This window comes from Typha angustifolia, chromosome 1 (assembly GCF_048772165.1).
Source record: "Typha angustifolia cultivar Huaian chromosome 1, ASM4877216v1, whole genome shotgun sequence".
Taxonomy (NCBI): Eukaryota; Viridiplantae; Streptophyta; class Magnoliopsida; order Poales; family Typhaceae; genus Typha; species Typha angustifolia.
The window spans coordinates 2,336,074-2,358,500 of record NC_133239.1 but is presented as its reverse complement, the minus strand read 5'-3'; the positions used below and the strand labels follow the sequence as shown (position 1 = coordinate 2,358,500).

The following is a 22,427-nucleotide window of genomic DNA, read 5'->3' as shown; positions in this document are numbered from 1 at the left end:
TGCCATTGCCATGTCAAAGAAAATATAAGGTAGAGTGATATAGTACTCTTGGGATCGTTCTTAGCTTAGATGAAATTATAAGATTAAATGTAGAACTTATCAAAGAATAGCGAAATTGCAAGACTACATAACGAATTTTATTTAAAATAAGTGAATTATTTGAGCTTTCCTTAATACGGATTTTTCATGTAATGCTAAACTATCTAAGAAGATAAGTTGGCTATTAAAAATAATTACAGGAATTTTAATAATAATAATAATAATAATAACAACACACTACAAAATAGAGAAAAGAAGAAAGTTTCATTGGCAGTCTTCGATTGGCTGAAACAATGGCTGCCAGCCAAAGTACTCTACCGCATGAAAATGGAAATTCCTACAGTCGGGCCTGCAGAGAATCCGCTGCTGAAAAAATGTTATCTGAAACCAATATTATTATACTAACCTAGTAAAAGAAAAACAGTGTCACAAATCACCAGGACGGCCATTATTTCAAGATCAAGACTAGATTAATAATGGCGTATTAACGAGTATATATATATATATGCCTTCACGAGATCACATGCATCCACCCATTGCCTGCATATACCTCTTATATTAATGGACTCCCACGTACGCTATAATTACAAAACATTAAGTAATCGAAATGGCCAGCTTTTCTCATGGGAATATAAACCCAGTAGTAGTGGTAATACTTCGCCATGCCCGAGAATTCGGTCAATCTCGATTTGGGCCATCGGATTTACTCGCTTTAAAAGCAGTTTCTTCCCTCCGATACATGGGAAAGGAGACGATGTGGGCCTCAAGGGCTTAGATGGGTCATATCATTCGTTGCATCTTATATAAATCTAAAGATATATATATATATATATATATAGATATTGATATCCATCTTTCGAGACTATTTAGAGTTGGAAAGATGTGGGGATGAGTTTTCTCAATACGTACTATTATTTTATTTTATGTTTAATTTGTTTCCCTCTAAGCTTTCTTTCTTTTGGGACGGCGCTTGCTCGTAGTTTGCTATGGATTGGATTTTATAGGCAGAAAGAGAGAGAGAGAGAGAGATTTGGGTTTGGCTACTTACTACTACTACCACTTTCCGAAAGATGCTTCTCTGTGTGTGTCTCTACCAAGGACACCAATCTCTAGGCTGTGTGTCGGGACTAACTTTACGAACGACCATCATGGCAACTGGATCAGCTGCGCAAACCATCACACGCATCATGCTTACAAATTTGCTTTTGGTATAACGTGGATCACTTCAAACTCAGGAAGGCACCCAAATAATGCCATTTCGTCTTTCTTTGATATGACGTAACCTGGCTCGGGCAGTTGGGAGACACAGATGTTGGCGTCTTGCCATGAAGGGCCTTTGAGCCGTATCCTGTCTGCGACGCAGTACTCGAACCACTCCAAACACAATCCCTCCACGTGGCGGAGTCCACTTGGGGCGTCATCTGCGTTAGGAGTTAATGTTGGGTCGGAGCTGATCATGTCGGCCAGATCTGGGTAGGCGTTTCGGCTGACGGCCTGCTACAAATGGAATGATGGGCTCCACCCCTCTTTCGCTTTCGCTTTTCTCAAATCTGACCCTCTCCTTTGACCTGGGGATTAAATCACATCGACGCAACCTAACAGTTAACAGCTCATCCATCTATCTATCTCTCTCTCTCTCTCTCTCTCTCTCTAGCTCTCTAGCTCCCCCCCCCCCTGTCACCCTTTACCACTGTTTTAGATTGGTGTAAATAGATTGATACTATATTATGTTATGTATTTTAAAAAAAAATGTATTTTTAATTTTAATTTTAAGGAGTTCTTTGTTTGTCTTTGTCTTTGGCTTTGTCTTTGTCTTTGTCCTTGATTGATTGGTGTAAAAAGACGGGATCTTCTAGCACTGACCGGACCAGTCCTTGGACTTGGACCCCATGATTCGGCTCACTCTTTTGGAGCGTCGGTAATCATGACGGAAGCCAACCCATGCAATTATATTTCCCCCTTCCTCCTCCTCCTCGATTCATTTTATTCTCTCCTTCCTACTTTTGTTCTTTTATTTTTTTCTTTATTTTTAATTTTTTGCTTTTGATCCAACTGGCTAGTATTCCCACTCGAGTAGTCACGTGGCCGAGACCAATCCTAGGCTATACTGTTGCTATGTTAAAGGGAATTTTAGATTGAGAGATAATGGCCGATTGGTTTAGAGTGACACGTAACGCATCCTGTGAGGTTACGAGCCCCCATTGGGGTTTGGATGCAGTGCATATATGGGTCGTTGGGTCTTGGGTCTCTCGTGTTTGGTTTCTCTTTTAGATCTCTCTCTCTCTCTCTCTCTAAAATCTATTATGGGTAGCCTCGTGATCGGGGAAGTTTGAGATTTGTATAGAAGACTGTTCCCGTAGTCACGTGGGATCTTTTGACCGCCCGACGACCAACCAAAACTGTTCATCTCTGACCCGCATTGTTTGTTGCGCCCACTTCACTTTCTCTCTCTAGCTCTGATTTGATCGTCTTGTTATCATGCAGAGCTAGACCAGTCACACGTCGTTGTTGTATAAGAAGTAGTGCAGTGCCAACTAGTAGCCACCACACCAATTTGGCCTTCTTGCCCTTCCCTATTCCGAGGAGTCCTTTAGCTTACAATTGATCAGAGAGAGAGAGAGAGAGAGAGAGAGAGAGAGAGAGAGAGAGAGAGAGAGAGTTATGAAGTAAAACCACATCATACTCGAGTGACTGACTCAGTTGACAAAGCGAAGCTGATCTCCATCTCTATCTCTCTATCTTCTTCATCCCATTAATTACACGACACATATCGTTCTATGGTTGGGTGATGACTAGTCTTCTCCGACCAAGATATGAGCCTGCGTTATTAAATGCCCGTTTCCAGTTGCCCTGCATCAACCAAGGCAAGAAGCAGACAAACCCCGATCTCCAACCATCTCTAGTTCCCATACCAAACCTTTACTAGCATTAGTTTTGTTCCCAAATCCCTCGTTAATCTAACACTACTCACTCCTTGTTTAAACCTAGCCACCTCCTTGCTCATCCCAATGGAACCGTAATAAAACCTAGCTACCATACCACATTCGTGCATCACTCCCTCTTTAAAAGCCCACCTAGCCTCCTCTCCTCTTTTCCTATCTCTATCTCCATATACTCAAAAAAATGCTACAGCAGTGCAGCAACCATAGCAATGGCTTCCTTTACGGCACGTCTGGGAGTGGAAGCAACTGCTCCATTCTCTTCCCAATCTCAGGGAAGCAGTCTATAGATGAAGCATATCCATCAGATGACACCTACGATTCGATCACATCCTTTAGCTCCTCTGTCGATTGCACCCTATCACTCGGCACGCCTTCTACTAGGCAAGCCGACACGACCAACCCCAAGTCGTCCGCCCCAATCCAACGCCCGTCCTACGTGTCGACGTTGTGCTGGGATATCATATCCCAGTCGAACAAGCACCAGACTACCGTCTCCAAAGGAAGCACTTCTTCGAATAGCACTAGTGGAGCAAATCTTGGTCGGGACTCGCTTCTCTTCGCTCGTCGGTGCGCCAACTGTGACACCACCTCGACCCCACTTTGGAGGAACGGCCCACGTGGCCCCAAGGTGCGTATTCTTATTGAGTTATTTCTATATGTCCTTTTTTTAATATAAAATAATTGTGAGAAGTTAAAAGGAGTACGTAATTTATTGCATGCAGTCGCTATGTAACGCGTGCGGGATCCGCTACAAGAAGGAAGAAAGGCGCGCGGCTGCGGCCACGGCATCGCCGTCATCCACGTCATCAGTAGTGACGGTCGCGGAGGGTGGGATCGGATACGGATATCAGCGCACGCAACAGCAGCATTGGGGTTGCTACCAATCAGGTAGAGCGAAGGGTGCGCCAATCTCGATGTACGGTGACGACGCGATGGACGACGGGGATGTTTCGTACCACCCGTGGCGGCTCAACTTCGTTCCCCCGCAACCGGTCCCGGTCCAGGAGCGGCCCGGTCTTTTCCAATACAACTAGATTAAGCGACTTGATTAAGTTTTGGTTAGGTCAAACTAGAAGTTAATTAAGGCAGCCAACCTTTGCTTCTTCTTTTTTTTCTTTTTTTTTTCACGTCCAACGTCTCAAGTCTTGAATCGTGTGAGGTCTTCATACTCTTTTAATACTTACTTTTTGTTAATCTAGATATGAGCACTTCTGTTCTCTTCCTTCGACTCTATAACAACTGCAATTAGATCGAGATAATACCATATTTAATCTACTTAGCGTCTTGATTCCCAATCGATAAAGAGAAAAGGAAATATATATATATATATATATATATATATATATATTTTTTATACGCTTATTTGCACATTAATTTGACTTGGGCCGTGGACCGTAGGTAAAAGAGCATAATGACCTGACGGGTCCGCTTCAAACTTATAATGGGCCATTATTTAGTTTGGGGAGTTTTACATATTTACCGCTGAATTTTCTTATAATATAATAATTACTATTACATTTTATAGTTAAAACCGAACTTATATTTATAGAAGACTATTTCTTACATAAATTGATTAAAATGCTTTAAAAGTTATTTAATATGTTAATCCAATATTTTTCTATGCGAGATAAATATTGTTTATAATTTGTTTGTATGTTCTAAAGTCTAAAATGGAGAGTATTTCAATGTCAAACTTGAATAATTCAAGCATAAATTAAACTTGACCGAACTTGAATTAATGCAGCCTGAATTAAGCTTTAAATAAAGTCAAATTCAATAATAAAAGGATACGAACCGATGGCAATGAAAATTTACAATTACAATTATTATTATTATTATTATTATTATTATTATTATTATTATTATTATTATTATTTATAGTTGTTTATAGCCGAGTGTTCTACTATGGTTCTGATTTTCTCTCCCTCATCAAGGCCCAGAGGGATGAGAGAGGCTTCATTATTATTATTATTATTATTATTATTATTTTTTTTTTCTCTCATTGGTTTTTCTTTCTCTCTTGCCATCGTCTATCCTTTCTTGTTGCCATCTTCGTCATCCTTCTCAACTTTCCATGTCACTGCTAGGTGGGTTAGATCTTGCTTTGCCCGGCCTCATCCCCATCTTCGCTGGCGTCCTTGCCTAACTTAGAGTTGCCTCACCTTGCTTCAAGCTCCACCGGCCCCTCTTCTGTTATAGTCATGTGCTCTTTTTAATTTTTATCTATGTTTTAGTATATATTTTCTTAGTTCATAGATGTAAATGACTGATTTGCAACCCCCCATACCCTTTATATTTGTCATGCAGTTTAGTTTTTAGTTCTAATTCTTGGATTTATAGGTACGTACAAATCAGACATTTGGATGATTCTGTTGTAATCAATGGACTTCGTTTATGCCTTTCTATTTAGGTTTGCTCTATTGTTGGGCGCTCAGCCATTTAAAACTCTTGCAGTTTTATCAGTAGTGCCATGCCACCGTAGTTGGCTAAACAAGATGTTTGCTTCTATAGTGATTGCTCTATCTTCTCTCTCTCTCATTTTACCTTACTATTATTCGATTGTTATTCATCAAGTGTGGACTTGTTCTCACAGTCCTCGACATATCCTCTATTTTCTTACGTATTAAGTTATATTCCTTAAAAGACAATTTTATTAGATATTTGATTTAAGACTTAATATTAATCGTATACTAAATGTTATATTATTATTTTCGAGTTTCCCAGAGCTGAGTTTGATAGAGTCTTCAAATTCGAATCGAAATTAATTTCGAAATTATGAAGCAGATCAAGCTTAAATCGAATTAGTTTCGACCGAGCATTAAGCCATGGCAAGAACTCGAGCCCCGGCCATACCTACGTGACGAGTTGCACATCTTCCAACGCTTGTACGCTTCTCCACTTCTAGAAATTTCTTCTCCTTCCCGATGAACGGCCACCGTCGGGCGATCACATCACCTCTTGTCCTCAATCTCGAAACACTCTATGTTCGCTACCAACTTTTCGCCACATCATCAAATTGACGCCACGTTTCTGGCGAATAATCTCCAAACGGGTGTTTCGTAGTCTATACCGACCAGCAAATCAACCCGTTGTCGAACTCCATCCTTGCTGCCCTATAAGAGATTCCTCCCTATCATTTCTCTCCTCCCTTCCAGAAATTTTGGCGTAGCCGCGCAAGAAATCGGAGGCAATAGCGATAATGCTTAGGATTCAGGGAAAGCGATTGCTAGGACTAGCGATAGGGAACCGGGCCTCCGGCGCTGCCGCTGGTGGTTGTTCGATGCCGATTCGAGGGTACCACGAGAGGGTAGTAGACCACTACAACAACCCTAGGAACGTTGGATCGTTCGATAAGAACGATCCGACCGTGGGGACGGGGCTTGTGGGTGCTCCGGCCTGCGGCGATGTGATGAAGCTCCAGATCAAGATCGATGAGGAGTCGGGAAAGATCGTGGATGCGTGCTTCAAGACCTTCGGTTGCGGCTCCGCCATCGCCTCTTCTTCCGTCGGTTCGTAAATTCTTCTATATGTTCTTATACTGACTATATGTTGGTTCCTGTTCGTTCTAATTCTTAGGTTTCCGTCCGATTAATTTCGTTGGTGTTTAAATTTTTGGTCTAATCGGCGCCGTGTTTATACAAATTAGATGGAGCTTGATTCTTTGGAACCGTATGAAGTTGAATTTGAGTTGCTATACATCCATTTTACTAAAGATGAATTGCGATAGAGTTATTAGGAATGAGATTGACATGTATAACAGGGGAAGAGCCAATGTTGTCAGATATCGATTTTAACGATTACATTAGGAATACGTGATAGTATCAACGGGATACATTCACGGAAAGTTTATAATTTTAGATCGGAATGCTTTTCTAGGTGCATATTTTAGATGTTTCAACAAAGAAGAGTCTATTTTCTGTGGTCAGGAGTTAAAAAAAACATGGTTAGCTGTCTTAAAGTATCATGTTTTATAGAACTATTTACTCCGATAGGAAACCTTCCTTATCTGTCTATGGTTAATATAGGAATTTGTGGACTGTTTTTTCTATGGTTGGAAAGAAACAAAGAAACGTACAATAGTTCAAGATATTGTAATGACTTACCATTCCATTTCCTTGTGAGTTGCTTAGTAAGAAACTCTTTTGAATTATCCTTCTCTATGGTTGAAGAGAGACAAAGAAACTTACAATAGTTCAAGATATCCTGATGACTTAGCATTCCATTTCCTTGTGGGTTGCTTAGAACTCTTTTGAATAATTATTTGACTCAGAATTGTGCAAGAAAATTACAGTTTCTTTCAGAAGTTATATATATACTGCAAAACTGTCCATCGTATGTCATGGAATTTACTGTTACTTTGAGTGGAAGAAGCTATGAAGAAGGCACATTAATGTAATTAACGTATTTATCTCCTGATAATGATTGTTTCTTCATGTGCTTGTTATGCAAAGGGCGAAAAATTGTTGCTTCCTAAAGCTTTCACTATGTTATCGAGTAACTCTTTTTCATGTCATATTTGAAATCTGGATATGGCCACACTGATTATTATATGTATATTAAGTTAACTAAATTGAATCTTTGAAAGAATTGTAGTGATCTTGAATGGTTGTGCTAATCTTCTTACTCTCTGATGCAGCTACTGAATGGGTCAAAGGAAAGCAAATGGAGGAAGTGCTATCCATTAAAAACACGTAAGTTGCCTGCTTGTTTATATTCAGCTCTTATTTTGTAATTTGTTTGTAGGAAGTTAGTGTGTAGTTCTTCTCAAAGTTCTTCAGTAGTAGGATATTTTTCTCAGAATTCTTTTGTATTAGCATATTTTTTTGCAGTATTCTTGGATGATGTAATATATCAATATATTCCTGTCCATTTCTTCATTACCTGCTTTTTCCCTTTGGTGGTTCTGAACCTTGCCTGATGTTTATCTTCTGGAGATTTTGTTGGGTAAAGTTTAGGCATTGCTTTTCTCATGGTGGAAAATTCCAATTGCGTGTGTAGAGAGATAGCTAGTAATTCTGGTCCAAACCAATAAAAGTTAGTCAGGGGTCCATCTGAAATGCTAAAGTTTATTAGGATTGTTGTCTCAGGTATTGCCCTTCCTTCACAAAGGCATCGTCATTGGGCATACATGGATATCTGGTACTATTCCATTGGTCCAACAATACTAATAACTGGAGAAAGCATAAGCTGTTGTTTCTTTTCTTCTAGAGATGACTTATAAATAGCCTCATGTCCTCCTTTGAGGATAAGTGATATGAATCTATCTTATTCATAAGAGAAGAATTTGCATTAGTATCTCAATTTCAATATAAACACAGGTTGGATTGACACTCCATGTTCCGAGAAATATTTACCTTCTAGAAATAGGAACAAGTAAAAAAAAAAAACAGTCTTTGCATAAAGAAATGTGTTGATCAAGGGCAGATAGACGAGATAGCGCAAAACAGTCTTTGTCTAAAGAAATGCGTTGATAAAGGGCAGATGAATGAGATAGTGCTTTTCAAACCTCTGCAAATATAATCTGCCATAAGAATTCTGCATTTTTTTTTAAGAGTTTAGGCTACTATACTCACTTCGGATGTATAGATCTGGAAGATGTCAGGCAGACATTCTTTGTATGAAATAGCATATGATGTCTTTATGCAAATAATGACATTAGCAGTATGAATATTATGTTGATTATAGAGTATATGAGGCTTGCTGTCTATACTCAATTGTATGCTCAGTGGTTTACACTTTCGATACCTTTATTACCATTGGTCTGGAGAATAATTAATTTGAAACTTGAAAATAAGTTCTTAGCTCCAGTGATAGCCAACTTTGATAAATTCCTGATTGTATCTGCCTAACTTTTCATGAGTTTTAACAGTCTTCCATTGTGTTACAGAGAAATCGCAAAACATCTGTCGCTTCCACCAGTGAAGCTCCATTGCAGCATGCTTGCTGAAGATGCCATTAAGGCTGCAGTGAAAGACTATGAAGCAAAGAAGGCCAAGGTAGCACAAAATGATGGGCCTTCTCCAGCCCAAGAAGTAGCTGAAGCTTGAAACAAGTTAATGTGTGGAACATGAGATTGACATGTTCATCTCTTAACATGAGTTCGCAGAATGTACCAAAGATAAGTAAAAGACAATTATTCTGGTTTTGATGATGACGAAGACTATATGTAACTCTAGATAATGTCACAGGACTTGCTTGTAAATGTGTTTATGTACACATGCTCCTCACTTTGGCAGGCCCGTCTTTATGCATGTGCATATAGGAAAAACATTGGAGCAAGCTCCAGCGTCTCAACTGGCTATTGTTTCTCTATTATTCTTGGTACCTTTAGCTTTTCATTAACCTGGTGTGGACAATCTTATCAATTTCTATTCTAGCAAAGACCAAAATAAAGTTCTTTTCAAATATTTCAATGTCTGAGCATAAATTCTATCTGGGCAATATCTCGCATTCTTCTTTTTTATCACGGTAAAATGATGTAGATTGATATGTACTGCAGGAGATTCAGGTTGCATATGCTTGCAAGCATCATAATACCCCTGATGACTTCTCTCACAATGTACTTGCAGCATGTGGCCAATGACAAACACGTGCAGGAAACGAAAACAAGATGATCCAAGTTATTCCCAGAATATATAGGCCTTCATTTGAGATAAAATCAGCGTGTAGGCACTTCTCTCACTGTCACGCAAGAATAATTAATCACAATTGTTGCAATCCCTCTCATAAAGGAGCATGGAGCCATGGATCCGTTTACAGACTAAGACATAATACATATAACACGTGATATAGACCGGCTCCAAACTGTTCTATATTTGGACATTGATGCATGCCTTAGTGTTAAGCTGAGTCGTTTCATTTACTCAACAAGCAATATATAATGTACTGGAACTGAGTGCTGAGGAGAGGTGTAGGCATTTGTTGCACGTGAGCAAAACGCACAGTTTTTGGATCTCTATTGGCATTCAAAAAACATGGGTTTATATATATGTGCGATGTTGATTTTGTTGCGAATAATTCTGAGTTTCTGACGATTGAGGGAACGAGCATAACACCTTTTATTTTGTTTGTTGAGACCTAGCTTGTTGATTAATGTTTGTTCTTAGGATAATTACACTAACTCTCCATAATTTGTAGAATTCTATATGCATATTTAATTGTCTAATAGGAAGGGATAATGAAACCAGAACGAATGGCATTATAATTATACCAAGAGTAAATTATAAATTGCTCCAAACTGATAGACTAAGTACAATTTTTCTTTTTTTTTTACAAAATTATTAAGTGGGAAAATTTTCACCATAATGAATATTAAAATATCAGAATTGTGCTTCCTCTTTTTTAATTTTCCAATAAAATATACTTTCAACGTCTTCTATCTTCTCCAATATAAGGTTACAAGTCTTAAATCTTAATTATTATCTTTGTAATGTATCTCCCTTTAAATATATGATTATAGAAGAAAAATAAATTCAATCTTAAAATATTAGTAATATTTACTGAAATAATGAGATTATTAATATTAGACTTGATCTTTCTCCCCTATGATACTCACCGACAGGTTAAGGACAATATGATAATTTGTATTCTCCCTATTAGTTTATATGAACAAATTAATAGTTTTATGTTACTATAAATCATATGGTACTTTAATAATTATGCTATGGTAAACAATACTAATCCTTCGCAAATGCTACCTTGCAAAAGATCCATTGTCAGATTAAATTTATTTTGTTTAAATAGTAATTTTCATCATAGAAAAGATAAATAAATAAATAAAAAGAAAAAAAAATTAGTAAGAAAGTAACAATGGGAGTGACCTAGTTTGTGGGACCGATCGAGTTAGACGCTAATGAGAAGTTTTAATTAATTGTAATTAAGCTAATTAATGCATGCATGCAGTCTCTATGTGCACACGTACGTACATAAAGTTTGTTATACTACTAAGAGGAGATGAGGAATTAGGTGGAGTGTAGATGGATAAGGAATGCACCGTTCCTTTGGTACGATCTGAAACCATGGCTTTGCTGGAGTCAAATAATAATTAACATGACCAAGGATACAAAACTTTCACTATTTTCTCTATAAAAACAGCAGCAAACTCTTACGTCCTCTCCCTACTCCTCACTCTACTCCTCACCTCTCTCTTTCTGTATCTCTTCTTCCATTCTTCCATGGGGGAAGAAGCAAGCAACACGGATAAGTGGATAAATAATAGGCAAGAGTCTGAAGTAAGGAAGGGACCATGGACTATGGAAGAAGACTTGATCCTTATGAACTACATTGCAAACCACGGCGAAGGTGTTTGGAACAATCTCGCTCGCTCCGCAGGTAACTCCCACTCCCTGTACAATCTTCTGGCTTCGATTCTTTTGCCTCCCCATAACCATTCTATGTTGGCTTCTCTATGTCATGAAGGTCTGAATCGCACCGGGAAGAGTTGCCGGCTTCGATGGCTGAACTATCTGCGGCCAGACGTGCGGCGAGGAAACATCACGCCGGAGGAGCAGCTTCTGATCCTGGAACTCCACTCCAAGTGGGGAAATAGGTGAGCTTGAGTTTAAAAGACAGAGAAAAGAGAAGAGAAAGAGAGAGAGAGAGAGAGAGAGGAAGAGGTCAGTTGCTAGAGAAGAAAGGACAGAGATATATAGAGAGGGAGAGAAGTTTGAGCCAGGTAGTCAAACACTACATGAGAGCATGGAGAAGACTAATGGCTTTGGATACAACGCAAGAAGGAAAATTTTGTGTGGCTAGGATCATGCTATAACACAATTAATGATCACCTTCTCTCTCTCTCTCTCTCTCTGTAAAGAAAAAAGATCACGTGCATGGAACCGTAGAACACAAGGAAATAGCCATAAACTCCTACTTCTTTGCTATGAACTTGCTGTTTACCAACATAAAGGAAACATCGGACTAGGTCTATGGATATACCTGGCAAAACAAGCTTTCCATTAACTTTTCGTATGGAAGAACGGAAGTTATTATAATAGAATTGCACCATTCTATAGCCATTGACACTAAGAACATCTTTCTATAGTTCATCCTGTGAGCTTTCGTTCGTCTTGTCTAGTATGACTATTTACTATAAATTCTTAAATAAATTAATTTACGAATGGCACTAATTAATTATTTTTTTGCACTTGTGTTTATTGTAGTAGCTAAACCTTTGATCTTGTCTAGCTCTTAGAAATAATTTCTAGCTACCAAGTTTCTTCGTATGCTTCATCTTTACCTAGTCATTTTATGTTATCCCTACGCATTGTGAAGAGAATTCTATTCTTCTTTTCTTCTTTCTCATAACCTTCTATTTTTCTTTAGGTGGTCCAAAATTGCAAGGGAGCTGCCCGGGAGGACAGACAACGAAATAAAGAACTACTGGAGGACTAGAATACAAAAGAAACTTAAACACGGTGAATCCGTTGAGAACAACAACACCATTGTTACTGATGAAGCCAGTACAAGTACTGGCTGCCATGCAACTTACAACGTCGAAGATAGCATCGATATCCAACCTAGCTATCCCGAGAATAATACAACCGAAGGCGAGCTTCTTGTACCCGATCAGTTTACTTCTGGAAATGGCGATGATAACTACTGGCCTGTTGAGGATTTCTGGCCCAATATTTCTCAATGGTGATTCAAGTAAATGAAGTGATCGTTCTTATGGGCATCATATGGATGAAGTTAACCTGCTTAGATCTTCTGTCTTAGTGTGCACTGATGAGTTCTTGTTGCGTGGTGTACAAAGAACCTATGTAGATACACTTAGTTATGGAATAATATTTTGTGTGACATACTATTCCGGTACCGGAGCTTTTGTATTTGGAATTCTTCTCCTTGGACGTCCTTTTTATTGTATAAGAGCTTTCTTAAAGATCCTATTTTGTTTTATATTTTGAAATTGTATTCACATATCTAGACTCTATTGCTTCTGACAAATTTACTCTTGCATCATTTCATCAATAAAAGTATTGCCTTTAACCTTCCTTTTTACTCACGAAAAGGAAAAATCTAAGATCATTACAGTCATATATATATAATGAAAACCTAACTAGTTCATCATCAGAGATATTTCTAAGCTGGAAACACATAGACATGCACATGCTTCCATGCATGCATGTCTCCTCTCATAACCGACTCTCATCCATCGAAGAATGTCCATTACTAATCTATCTATCTATCTATCTATCTATCTATCTATCTATCCATTTAGGGCATACCCAACTCATTCTTTAAGGACGTCACCATTTTCATACAAGTTGAAGGAGACTTAAAAAGATAACATTTGACGCATGCCTAACTCTTACAACGCGCCATGGCGGTTGCGCCGATCGGCCGACCTAACCCTGCAGGTGCTGGCAGTCGAACATTCATGTGGAAATCTTTAATCCGATCGACAGAGACCACAACATAAGATTGTGGAGAAGAGGTGCACATACTCTATTAGACAGAGCAAGAGCACACTTGACACACTTGATCAGGTAGGGTTTGGTAGCTCTTTTTCTCACAGTCGTTAGAAGAGTTTCACAAAGATGAGCATGGCGTGTTGCTATCTTTTGGTAAGTTGAGATGCCTTGTCATTGGGGGTGTTAGGCTCTTGCCCTTGCATGGATAAAAGAAAACGAGGTTTAGATGGATCTAAACGTGGGGATGTTCTATTGACTCACGTTTCCCTTGTGGGTGGACGTCTCTATCACCTGAGTTGGTGCAATACTACCTTTTGATATATATACGTATGTATGCCTAACAGAATTCTCCTGCACTTAGAACTCTTCAAGGACTTGAGGAAAAAAGGTTAAAGCTAAGAGGCTGTCGAAGAGCTTGAAGCCCAAAGTAAAAATCCAATAGATGGAGGCCCAAAAGGCCTTGGGATTTTGAAGTCTTTAATAAATGACAAAATATTAAGCCCTAGGGATGAATAAATAAATTGGGATAGTTAACTATCGAAATTTCTTTACCCTCATACTCGTACGGGTTAATGAAAAAAGCTAAACGACTATTTTAATCTCAACTCTACTCTATTTTTTTTTCCCCTTTAAAATAAGATAAAATGATCCCCAAGAAGCTTAGTATTGATCATATGACATGCATGCAACAATGAGTTGGGAAAAGTGAAATAAATTAAATAAACTCAAATCTTCTTCCGATTTCCAAACAATAAAACTGAATCGAATTTATTTTTTTTTTAATTTTTCGTTCCAAACAAGTCATTTTAACTCCGAATTTAAATTTAAAGTTTTTTTTTTCTTTTTCAAATAAAATGCCAAAATAGTAGATAGCTCCATTAGTAACAGCCACCCACTTCCCTCACCTATAATCTCACCCAGTACCCAAACCCATTCCCTTATCTTATCCTACTCCACCTTCCTCCCTTTCTTCTCACTTCACACCGAATAGCGGAAAAGGAGTAGAAGAGAAGCAAAAAGGAGATGGCTTTATCTCTATCTTCCACCTTCTCCCTCATCTCCTTCTCCTCCTCCTCCTCTCGCTCTTCCTCGTTTCATCCCCAAACCCTAAAATTCCAATCCTACCCCCGCCGCTCCACCACCCTCCTCCGTCCCATCTCCGCCGCCGCCGCCGCCTCCCCCAAGATCGAGGAGCTCGGCAATTCCATATCCAACCTCACCCTCGAGGAGGCACGCAATCTTGTCGACCTCCTCCAGGACCGCCTCGGCGTCTCCGCAGCCGCCTTCGCCCCCGCCGCAGTCGCTGTCGCACCCGGAGCAGCCGACGCTGCCGCCGGTGGACCGGCGGTCGTGGAGGAGAAGACGGAGTTCGACGTGGTCATCGAGGAAGTCCCGAGCAATGCGAGGATTGCGACTATTAAGGTTATAAGAGCGCTGACGAATCTGGCGCTCAAGGACGCGAAGGATCTCATCGAGGGGTTGCCGAAGAAGTTTAAGGAGGCCGTGACGAAGGAGGAGGCCGAGGATGCCAAGAAGCAGCTCGAGGAGGTCGGGGCGAAGATTACCGTTGTTTGAGATGTAAGGACTCTTGGAAGAGAAGAAGACTACCAAGTGATGTTTAGGTCCCATGCTTTCTTCCTCATCTTCAAGTAAAAATTTTGTTTTTTTTTTAGAATGAGATGTCCTATCACTTTGGGATTTGTAGACTTATCATGTTTGTATTATTCCTTACTGGTTTGGCAAATGTTAATTTGTTTCTTCTCCAATGTGTGAATTTGCCAATGGTGGTGCATTATGTTTTTACTTGGTTATTTCCTCCTAATTAGTTTGGTAGCTCAAAATTGTTACATAACAAAAAGATATGATCTGAATGATATTTTCTTCTTAAATGTGTGAATATCCATATGGTGATGCATTATGTTTTTGTTTGGATTATTTCCTCCTAGTTATGTTGGTAATTCAAGATATGACCTGAGATGATATTTCTTCTTAAATGAATGAATTTTCATATGGTGGTGCATTATGTTTTTACTTGCATTTACTTCCTCCTAGTTAGGTTGGTAATTCAAGATTGATACATACAGAAAGATATGATGTGAGATAACATTTTCTTCTTAAATGTGCGAATTTGCATATGGTGGCACACTATGATTTTAGTCGGATCATTTCGATCCTAGTTAGAGTGATAATTCAAGAATGATAGATTATAGTGTTGCTAAATTCAGATCATTGCTCTTAACCTGGGAGCATGACTGGCCCAAGGATATCTTAACTGAAGTCAGAATGTCTGAGATATTTTTATTTTGGTCAGCCCTTCTCCTTTGCTTAGAATTGCTCATCCCTGCTCTAGAAGAATTTCTTGCATTGGTTGATTTTAGAATGAGTCTGCTGAGAAGAAAGTTAAACCATTCTTATTTAGTGAATTATGTTCTTAGTTCTGTTTTTCTTTTCTTTTCTTTTTTCTCGCTTGTCTCTCATCGTACAAGGTGTTGCTTTACCGGTAAATGTGCTAAACTAAACTAAGACCATTATCAGATCATGGAATTGTAGTAGTGTAATGCTTTAAAGAAGTCAAGAAATCAGTCTCATGTCAGTATTGACTTAGTGATGAGTTTGACAGTGTTGAATATGATTGTGAAAGCCCAATGAAGTAAAACTCTAATTGTGCTACAATTGTTATGTGTCACTTGCTATTCCTATACCTCTTTAAGTTTATACATGGGAATTGATCAATTGATTATAAGCATCATTTACTACCTCTCCTGGTTGTAGCCTGTGTTGGTCAGATTGAATTTTTTTGTTAATCTAGGTCGCACGAACCTGATTTATCTTTCAAAGTGTCATGTTTTGTTGTTTAAAACCTGCACATCATCTGAAGTATGACTTTTACAATGGCTGATACCATATGCAGCATTGCTCTGCTTAAAACTAATACGATTTGATTGTTGGTTTTAGTTCTTCCACATTCTGTTATCGTATTGGAGATTCATAGCCCTCAAACTCTTACTCAGATAATGATCTCTTTTATTGCAGGGTACAATCAGTTTAAGCTGTTCTGCTGCAAGCCACTTTTAGGGACAATTCAAGAACATCGACAAAGTTAGGCTTTCCATTCCATGAAGATTGAGATGGCCGATGTTGATGTTCCTCATCAGCAGTTGTATTAGTTTTGAAGGAGAATGGCTTTTTATAATTTCATTTTGACTGAGCTAATAGTTATTCTATCATTGACTTTGCTATATTGCAATCTCTGTTTCTACTTCTGGAATGTAAAGGAGGAAAATAATCTTCCATGTCTTTTCCAGTCAAATTCTATTTGCAAGCCAAGTTCTTGGTTGAAGTCAACCAAGCGGCAACCAATTATTAATGTTTTGGAACATGCCAAATTGGGAGATAGATGCTAATAATTTTGCTAAAAATATAATATATATTATTGGTGCATTATCTAACAATGATATTGGAGCTCGAATCCGATCTCTATTATCATCATCTTTCGAATGTTTTGGACCAAAATCTGCAACTTGTTAGCAAGTCGGCGCAGTAGACGCGTACCGAGCCGACTACCATCTGGAAATCGACGCTCCAGATCGAATTTGAGCAATTATATAAAAAATTAACTAAAAGGAGACAATTACTAAACTACCCCTTTACATGATGGATCTTATAAAAGGGCTAGGGCTTCGCGACTAGTTTCTTCTGTGCTCTCGAAACCCTAGCCTCCGCCGCTCTTCGTCTTCGTCGCAGCTAAGGGAGCAAGAGATCCTCCAACGACAAGATGGGGTGAGTGCTGGAATCACAAATCTTGTTTCCTTTTTCCAAATTCTTATACGTTCCTGTCTCATCGCATAACTTGATGAGAAGCATTGGAAACCCTGTCGAAATGTTTGAGTTGCAGATGGAAACCCTGCTCTTGATTTGTCGTATCCTAGTCGGTTCTTTCGGAAGCTAGATTCTGAGAAATTAGTTTGATGTTTAGAAAAATGTTTCTTTGTTAAAGTATTGTAATATTTTGTAATAATTCCTATCGAAATGTTTGGACTATAAAAATAGATCTTTGTTGGTAATTATAATGTTAAATCTATATCGTGGTCTATTAAGCTTGATACTGTTCGTCAGCCGTTGAAGCCATAAAATCTATGTGTTAGTAATTGTCAGGGAAAGATGGTAGCTCCAAGACTGAGTGCATAAAAATGTAATTTTTTTATTGTACGTTTGCAAATGACATTTTTTCCATATAAGATGAGTTATCGTAGCTCATTTCACTAGTGATTTAGCAGTATTGATCACACATGAATGAAACTTCTAGTTCATCAGTTGAAGCTTATTCTGGGTGTATTTTGTAATTTCTACCGCGTGGGCTATTGTATTTGGTTTGGTAATTATATAATGTTTATTCTTTTCTCTTTTTAGTAGTATCTCTTTGTTCTGGGTGCTCTTGTTGTATGATTGTTGATTGGAGTATGTGTTTGGGGTGCCCTTTATTAGATTGTTTATGAGTTACTTTGCTATACATGTTTTAGATGAGAAGTAAGATGCCTTTATACATTTATCATACTTTGATGCAGTAGTATAGTTTCAAATGAAATATGTCATGATTAATGATGTGAGTGTCTATGCCAGGAAGACTCGTGGTATGGGAGCTGGGCGTAAGCTCAAAACACACAGGAGGAGACAAAAATGGGCTGACAAATCTTACAAGAAAAGCCATCTTGGAAATGAATGGAAGAAGCCATTTGCTGGATCTTCCCATGCCAAAGGCATTGTCCTTGAGAAGATGTAGGTCTCATGTTCGATATCAATTTTGATTGTGCTATTCTTCATTTCCCTCATTGATATACTTCTATATGATCTTGATGTTCAAAATGATGTGCCATAATGCAGAGGTATTGAGGCCAAGCAGCCCAACTCTGCTATCCGTAAGTGTGCTCGGGTTCAACTAATTAAGAATGGGAAAAAGATTGCAGCGTTTGTCCCAAACGATGGTTGCTTGAACTATATAGAGGAAAATGTAAGATATTTTTCTTCTTTTTCTACCTCTTCCATTAGTCATCTGACTAATTCTCAGAGTTAGAATTCTGGTATATTGGAAGGCTTTGGTTAATTTGCTGTCTATTATTGAAAATCGTCGCTCATTATTATTCTGCCGCCGCCATATCTTTGTTCTTTGTCTTTCACAGGATGAGGTGTTGATTGCTGGATTTGGAAGGAAGGGCCATGCTGTGGGTGATATCCCTGGAGTGCGGTTCAAGGTTGTGAAGGTTTCAGGTGTCTCACTGTTGGCTCTTTTCAAGGAGAAGAAGGAAAAGCCTCGATCTTGAATTTTACTAGAGTACTTGCAGTCATCTTTTTGACTCATCCTATCTCTGTCTCGAGTTTTCCATTTTTAACTGAGTTCTGTAGGCGAACATTCAAAATTTTGTTCAACTTGTTATGTACCTTGTGTGGGATCTTAGTTTCTAAACATTTATTTAAATTTTGCTTAAATTACATCATATTTACCCGAAGTTGTGTACTTTGTGTGTGAAGAAAACGAAATGGAGACTCGTGAGAATACTAAACTTGCACAAGGCTTGAATTCACTTGAACAAGATTTTTTCTGTTAGGATTTTGTAACTAGTTTTGTTATTACATTTTATCGTTACAAACAATTAATTGTATCCTTCTTTTGAAAAGAAGAAATATTGTATGGATTTCCCACAGACCAAGGTAAAAAAGCTCTCCATTAATTGCATATTTGAAGAGGGATTGGTAGACTCAAAAGATATCATGATAAGAATGTGAATATAAAAGCCTCCTTTTAGACTTTGATCAAATTGTCGATTTGTTAAAGTTGACATGCTTGCGACACTAAGCTTGGTGCAAAATTGATGTGATAAGAGTGAAGAACTAACAACTAATAAGACCTCTCTTTCCAATAATAAAGCTAAAAGAAGAGGGAAGGACAATTATATCGAGACCCTGGAATTAATAAGCTATTTTTATATGCACCTCCTTCTCTTTGGACACATCTTAAACTACGAATGCCTATATAATATAAAATTGATTGTGTGATACTCATATTTTCTAATAAAAAAATGTAACAAATAACTAACAGAATAAATGTTTCAAACTTGTTTCAAATTTAAAAGGTTAATGTGTCACGGATTAAAAATAAACGAGAGATTCAAGTCGAAGTAGCAACAGTATATGGGTATAGGTGTAATTACTCCCTCCCCTTCCACAAAACAAATCACATTTCCCTAGCTCTCACGTTTCCTGAAAAAATAAACTCCAATAGAAAGCTTGATGACATAACTAGCAGTCTTAAAACAAAGGGTATAGATCTCTCTGGCTTCCAAGCATTGCAAAGCACCCATCTCTCTGCCTTAGAGGCAAGAATCCTTTAGCTTTTACCAAAGGAAAAGGAAATCCATTTCCAGTTCACCTTCACACATCATTTAAACTCGCCCATGAGAGCAGCCTTTAGCCTCACTCAAACCTCAACCTCGCTTTCTTTACTGAATGCAAGCAGCATGTCATCCCTCCCACAGCCACAGGTAGTGTACCCACAATCCATAGCAGCTCAGACTACCTCCAACTCCAAAGGATCGTTCACGCCGGTCTTCGTCGTCTTAGCCGTCATCGCCGTCCTATCGGCGGTTGCGTGCATCGTAGGGCAAGTTTTTGCTCGGCGTTACCTTCAGCCAAGGCACAAGAGAGATCACTCCGTCCATACTAGAGGAGATATGGAGAATGGTCATGGAGCTAGAATTCCAGAGCCAAAGTTGGATGGAAGTGGTGGAAGGCCGAGAGGAGAGAAGGATGCAGGTGAAACTGCATCCGTCCCTGGTTCTAGTGGCAGATCCATGCATATGCCTGGAGAATAAGAGATCATGAAGGAGAAAATTAAAAAAATAATAATAATTATGGTATATATTATTCTCTTTTAACGAGCATATTTATTTTTCTTTTTTTTTAATGTGGCGTGTATTCGATATCAAGTAATTTTCTTGTAATATATTATTGAAATTTTATGCCTTCTACAAAACTAGCTCATCTTTCTACTTTCAATTTGTCACAGGGCTGAGTGGTTACCGGGTATTATCATATGGGCAGATCCGACCCGATAACATTCGGAGGCTAACCACTAACCAGGGGAAGCCCGACCCAGTTTAGGCTTTCTAATTTAACTAACTAAGACTAAGTTGGGCAAAATTTATGGGCCTATCTACTTCAGTCCATGGGCGTAGAATTTAGGCCTGGATGTGAGATATTAATTAAGGGTGGGCTTATTTTGATAATCTACTAAGACCAATTCTCTTTCACACCCTAAAAGTTCAATTATTTACAAAACAATCCTCGTAGTTCGAAAATAACCTTTTGGTTAAAGCTCGCGTTCGATACGTGTATTTAATTTAATTAAGGACATTTTAGTCATTTGCAAATAGATAAGAGGATCTATGTCTTACGGATAACTTACATGAATACTAGCGTTCTTACATATATATATATATATATATTTATTTATTTATTTATAATAACAATGACGTAGCAAGAGGACAAGAAAAATAAAGATAACCATCTACGTCTAACTTATAACATTATATATTCCAATCACATGTGGTCACGTCTTGCATTATGTCCACATAATTTTATCCACTAAAAGTTATGTTTTTTTAATCTATAAATGCTTCGCTGGAGATGAATTAATTAAACTTCCAAAAGACCAAGTTTCCCAAACCCTATATCCTATTTTGACGATACCATTCATATCCTAATTTTAAACATCAATCACATCGACCAGTTTGGTCTCCCTTATCTCTATTTATTTTTTCTCTCTTAACCTAAAAAATGGAAGACGAATCGTTGTTATATATAACTAGGAAGCAAATTTAATGTTATCATCTTTGTTTTTAGTGGAGGTTTCAATTGCTACCTTATAACCACCACTGTGGTAGCTCAAATGTCGAGTGAGATAGGCCATAGTTCCTTGTTTTTGGCTTAGAATCATGCAAGGGGGTTTAATTATAAGAATTAATAAAGATGAATAATTAATTATAGGTAGATTTGGATATGTCGATAATGAACTTAAAATGGGCATTAAATAGTACTTGTAAAATATGTTATATTGGACTATTCTTTGGTGGAAAGGGATCTTTTTATGCCATATACTATTCTAATTATCTTAGTTGGCTTTAGCAAAGAGTTACACTAGGGTTTTAGATTATTTACTCCCCTCCTCTGGAGGGCCTTCTAAGCCACCACACCAACTTGCCCCCCTCCCTTCCACTTAGGTAAGCACCTTGGTGGAGGGGATGGGTTCTTCTCCCTATTTTTTTTCTCTGCTTTTTTTTTTTTTAATCTCTCTTTCTCTCTTTCAATTTATTTCTCATGTTTTGTCATCATTCTTGTTTGGTCATCTTCTCTAAAATATTAACCGGTCTTTATCAGGTTGATGCTTTGTTCTCTCGTTTCTTTCGGTATCTATTGGTCTCTGATGCATTCATCATCACTAACTTCGTTGCTATTACATCCATCTCTATCCACATCCACCTCCTCCGGCATCGCTCTCTTTTCTTCCTTCTCTATTGTTGAGTTGTTGCAACAAACATATTATCACCGTTGTCACCCTTCTCCCCTCTAATACTAGGTCGGTTCGTTTTCTCTCACTATCTCTCTATTCTCTAAGCCGATTGTTTTGTTCTGCGTAACATGCTCCTTTGTCGAAGTGGATTTGACGGGTGGAGTGTAGTTCAAGAAAAGTTGCAAGTTTGGTGTCAAGTAATGTTGAAGTGATTTAGGTCTTTAGATGCATTATAGCTCTGCACTGATGTCCTGTTAAGTAGCAACCTAGTGCAATTTTTTTTTCTTGTGTTTGTGTTTTTTATTGTAGATCGGAGATCTTACAATTTTAGTCTTTCAAAAATTTACACGAATATATGTCTTGACTTTAAACCTTTGCTCATCTGAATCCTCGTATTAAGCTTTATATTTTTTAGTTATTTGTGCTTTAATACTTGATATTATATTTTAATTGTATTATTATAGCTAATTGTGG

General features: G+C 38.2%; 5 protein-coding genes across 7 annotated transcripts; all 5 read left to right on the top strand.

Annotated features, from left to right (window-relative positions):
- Window positions 1-2,644: 2,644 nt before the first annotated feature.
- Window positions 2,645-4,258, top strand: LOC140764061 (GATA transcription factor 15-like). The gene is made up of 2 exons (XM_073102515.1): window positions 2,645-3,609; window positions 3,704-4,258. Exons 1-2 carry the CDS (start codon window positions 3,163-3,165, stop codon window positions 4,013-4,015), a joined length of 759 nt encoding a protein of 252 aa, XP_072958616.1. The 5' UTR covers window positions 2,645-3,162; the 3' UTR covers window positions 4,016-4,258.
- A 1,762-nt stretch (window positions 4,259-6,020) lies between these two features.
- Window positions 6,021-9,394, top strand: LOC140767820 (iron-sulfur cluster assembly protein 1-like). Its single transcript, XM_073107892.1, has 3 exons — window positions 6,021-6,490; window positions 7,618-7,672; window positions 8,869-9,394. The coding sequence occupies exons 1-3, from the start codon at window positions 6,181-6,183 to the stop codon at window positions 9,026-9,028; spliced, it is 525 nt and encodes a 174-aa protein (XP_072963993.1). The 5' UTR covers window positions 6,021-6,180; the 3' UTR covers window positions 9,029-9,394.
- Window positions 9,395-11,155: 1,761 nt separating this feature from the next.
- On the top strand, window positions 11,156-12,621 carry LOC140759679 (MYB-like transcription factor EOBII). The gene is made up of 3 exons (XM_073096312.1): window positions 11,156-11,312; window positions 11,400-11,529; window positions 12,303-12,621. Exons 1-3 carry the CDS (start codon window positions 11,156-11,158, stop codon window positions 12,619-12,621), a joined length of 606 nt encoding a protein of 201 aa, XP_072952413.1.
- A 1,690-nt stretch (window positions 12,622-14,311) lies between these two features.
- LOC140759108 (large ribosomal subunit protein bL12c-like) lies at window positions 14,312-16,735 on the top strand. 3 transcript variants are annotated; one of them, XR_012104200.1, is made up of 2 exons: window positions 14,312-15,039; window positions 16,424-16,735. XR_012104200.1 is itself a non-coding variant. In XM_073095595.1 (2 exons), the coding sequence occupies exon 1, from the start codon at window positions 14,414-14,416 to the stop codon at window positions 14,963-14,965; it is 552 nt and encodes a 183-aa protein (XP_072951696.1). In that variant the 5' UTR covers window positions 14,312-14,413; the 3' UTR covers window positions 14,966-14,968; window positions 16,424-16,735. The 3 variants fall into 3 exon arrangements, 2 of the variants coding, with proteins under 2 accessions (XP_072951696.1, XP_072951686.1); XM_073095595.1 differs by having other exon boundaries at window positions 14,312-14,968; XM_073095585.1 differs by having other exon boundaries at window positions 14,312-15,012.
- Window positions 16,736-17,032: 297 nt separating this feature from the next.
- LOC140759125 (small ribosomal subunit protein uS12) lies at window positions 17,033-18,894 on the top strand. Its single transcript, XM_073095605.1, has 4 exons — window positions 17,033-17,170; window positions 18,011-18,166; window positions 18,272-18,398; window positions 18,568-18,894. The coding sequence occupies exons 1-4, from the start codon at window positions 17,166-17,168 to the stop codon at window positions 18,706-18,708; spliced, it is 429 nt and encodes a 142-aa protein (XP_072951706.1). The 5' UTR covers window positions 17,033-17,165; the 3' UTR covers window positions 18,709-18,894.
- Window positions 18,895-22,427: the final 3,533 nt, after the last annotated feature.

Bases quoted from the DNA above. Each gene is read 5' to 3' on its own strand.
- LOC140764061 (XM_073102515.1), top strand. From the start codon at position 3,163: ATGCTACAGCAGTGCAGCAACCATAGCAATGGCTTCCTTTACGGCACG. The intron at 3,610-3,703 runs GTGCGTATTCTT...TATTGCATGCAG, and splicing joins ACGGCCCACGTGGCCCCAAG to TCGCTATGTAACGCGTGCGG.
- LOC140767820 (XM_073107892.1), top strand. From the start codon at position 6,181: ATGCTTAGGATTCAGGGAAAGCGATTGCTAGGACTAGCGATAGGGAAC. The intron at 6,491-7,617 runs GTTCGTAAATTC...TCTCTGATGCAG, and splicing joins CATCGCCTCTTCTTCCGTCG to CTACTGAATGGGTCAAAGGA. The intron at 7,673-8,868 runs GTAAGTTGCCTG...ATTGTGTTACAG, and splicing joins GTGCTATCCATTAAAAACAC to AGAAATCGCAAAACATCTGT.
- LOC140759679 (XM_073096312.1), top strand. From the start codon at position 11,156: ATGGGGGAAGAAGCAAGCAACACGGATAAGTGGATAAATAATAGGCAA. The intron at 11,313-11,399 runs GTAACTCCCACT...TATGTCATGAAG, and splicing joins CAATCTCGCTCGCTCCGCAG to GTCTGAATCGCACCGGGAAG. The intron at 11,530-12,302 runs GTGAGCTTGAGT...ATTTTTCTTTAG, and splicing joins CACTCCAAGTGGGGAAATAG to GTGGTCCAAAATTGCAAGGG.
- LOC140759108 (XM_073095595.1), top strand. From the start codon at position 14,414: ATGGCTTTATCTCTATCTTCCACCTTCTCCCTCATCTCCTTCTCCTCC.
- LOC140759125 (XM_073095605.1), top strand. The intron at 18,167-18,271 runs GTAGGTCTCATG...GCCATAATGCAG, and splicing joins GGCATTGTCCTTGAGAAGAT to AGGTATTGAGGCCAAGCAGC. The intron at 18,399-18,567 runs GTAAGATATTTT...TGTCTTTCACAG, and splicing joins TGAACTATATAGAGGAAAAT to GATGAGGTGTTGATTGCTGG.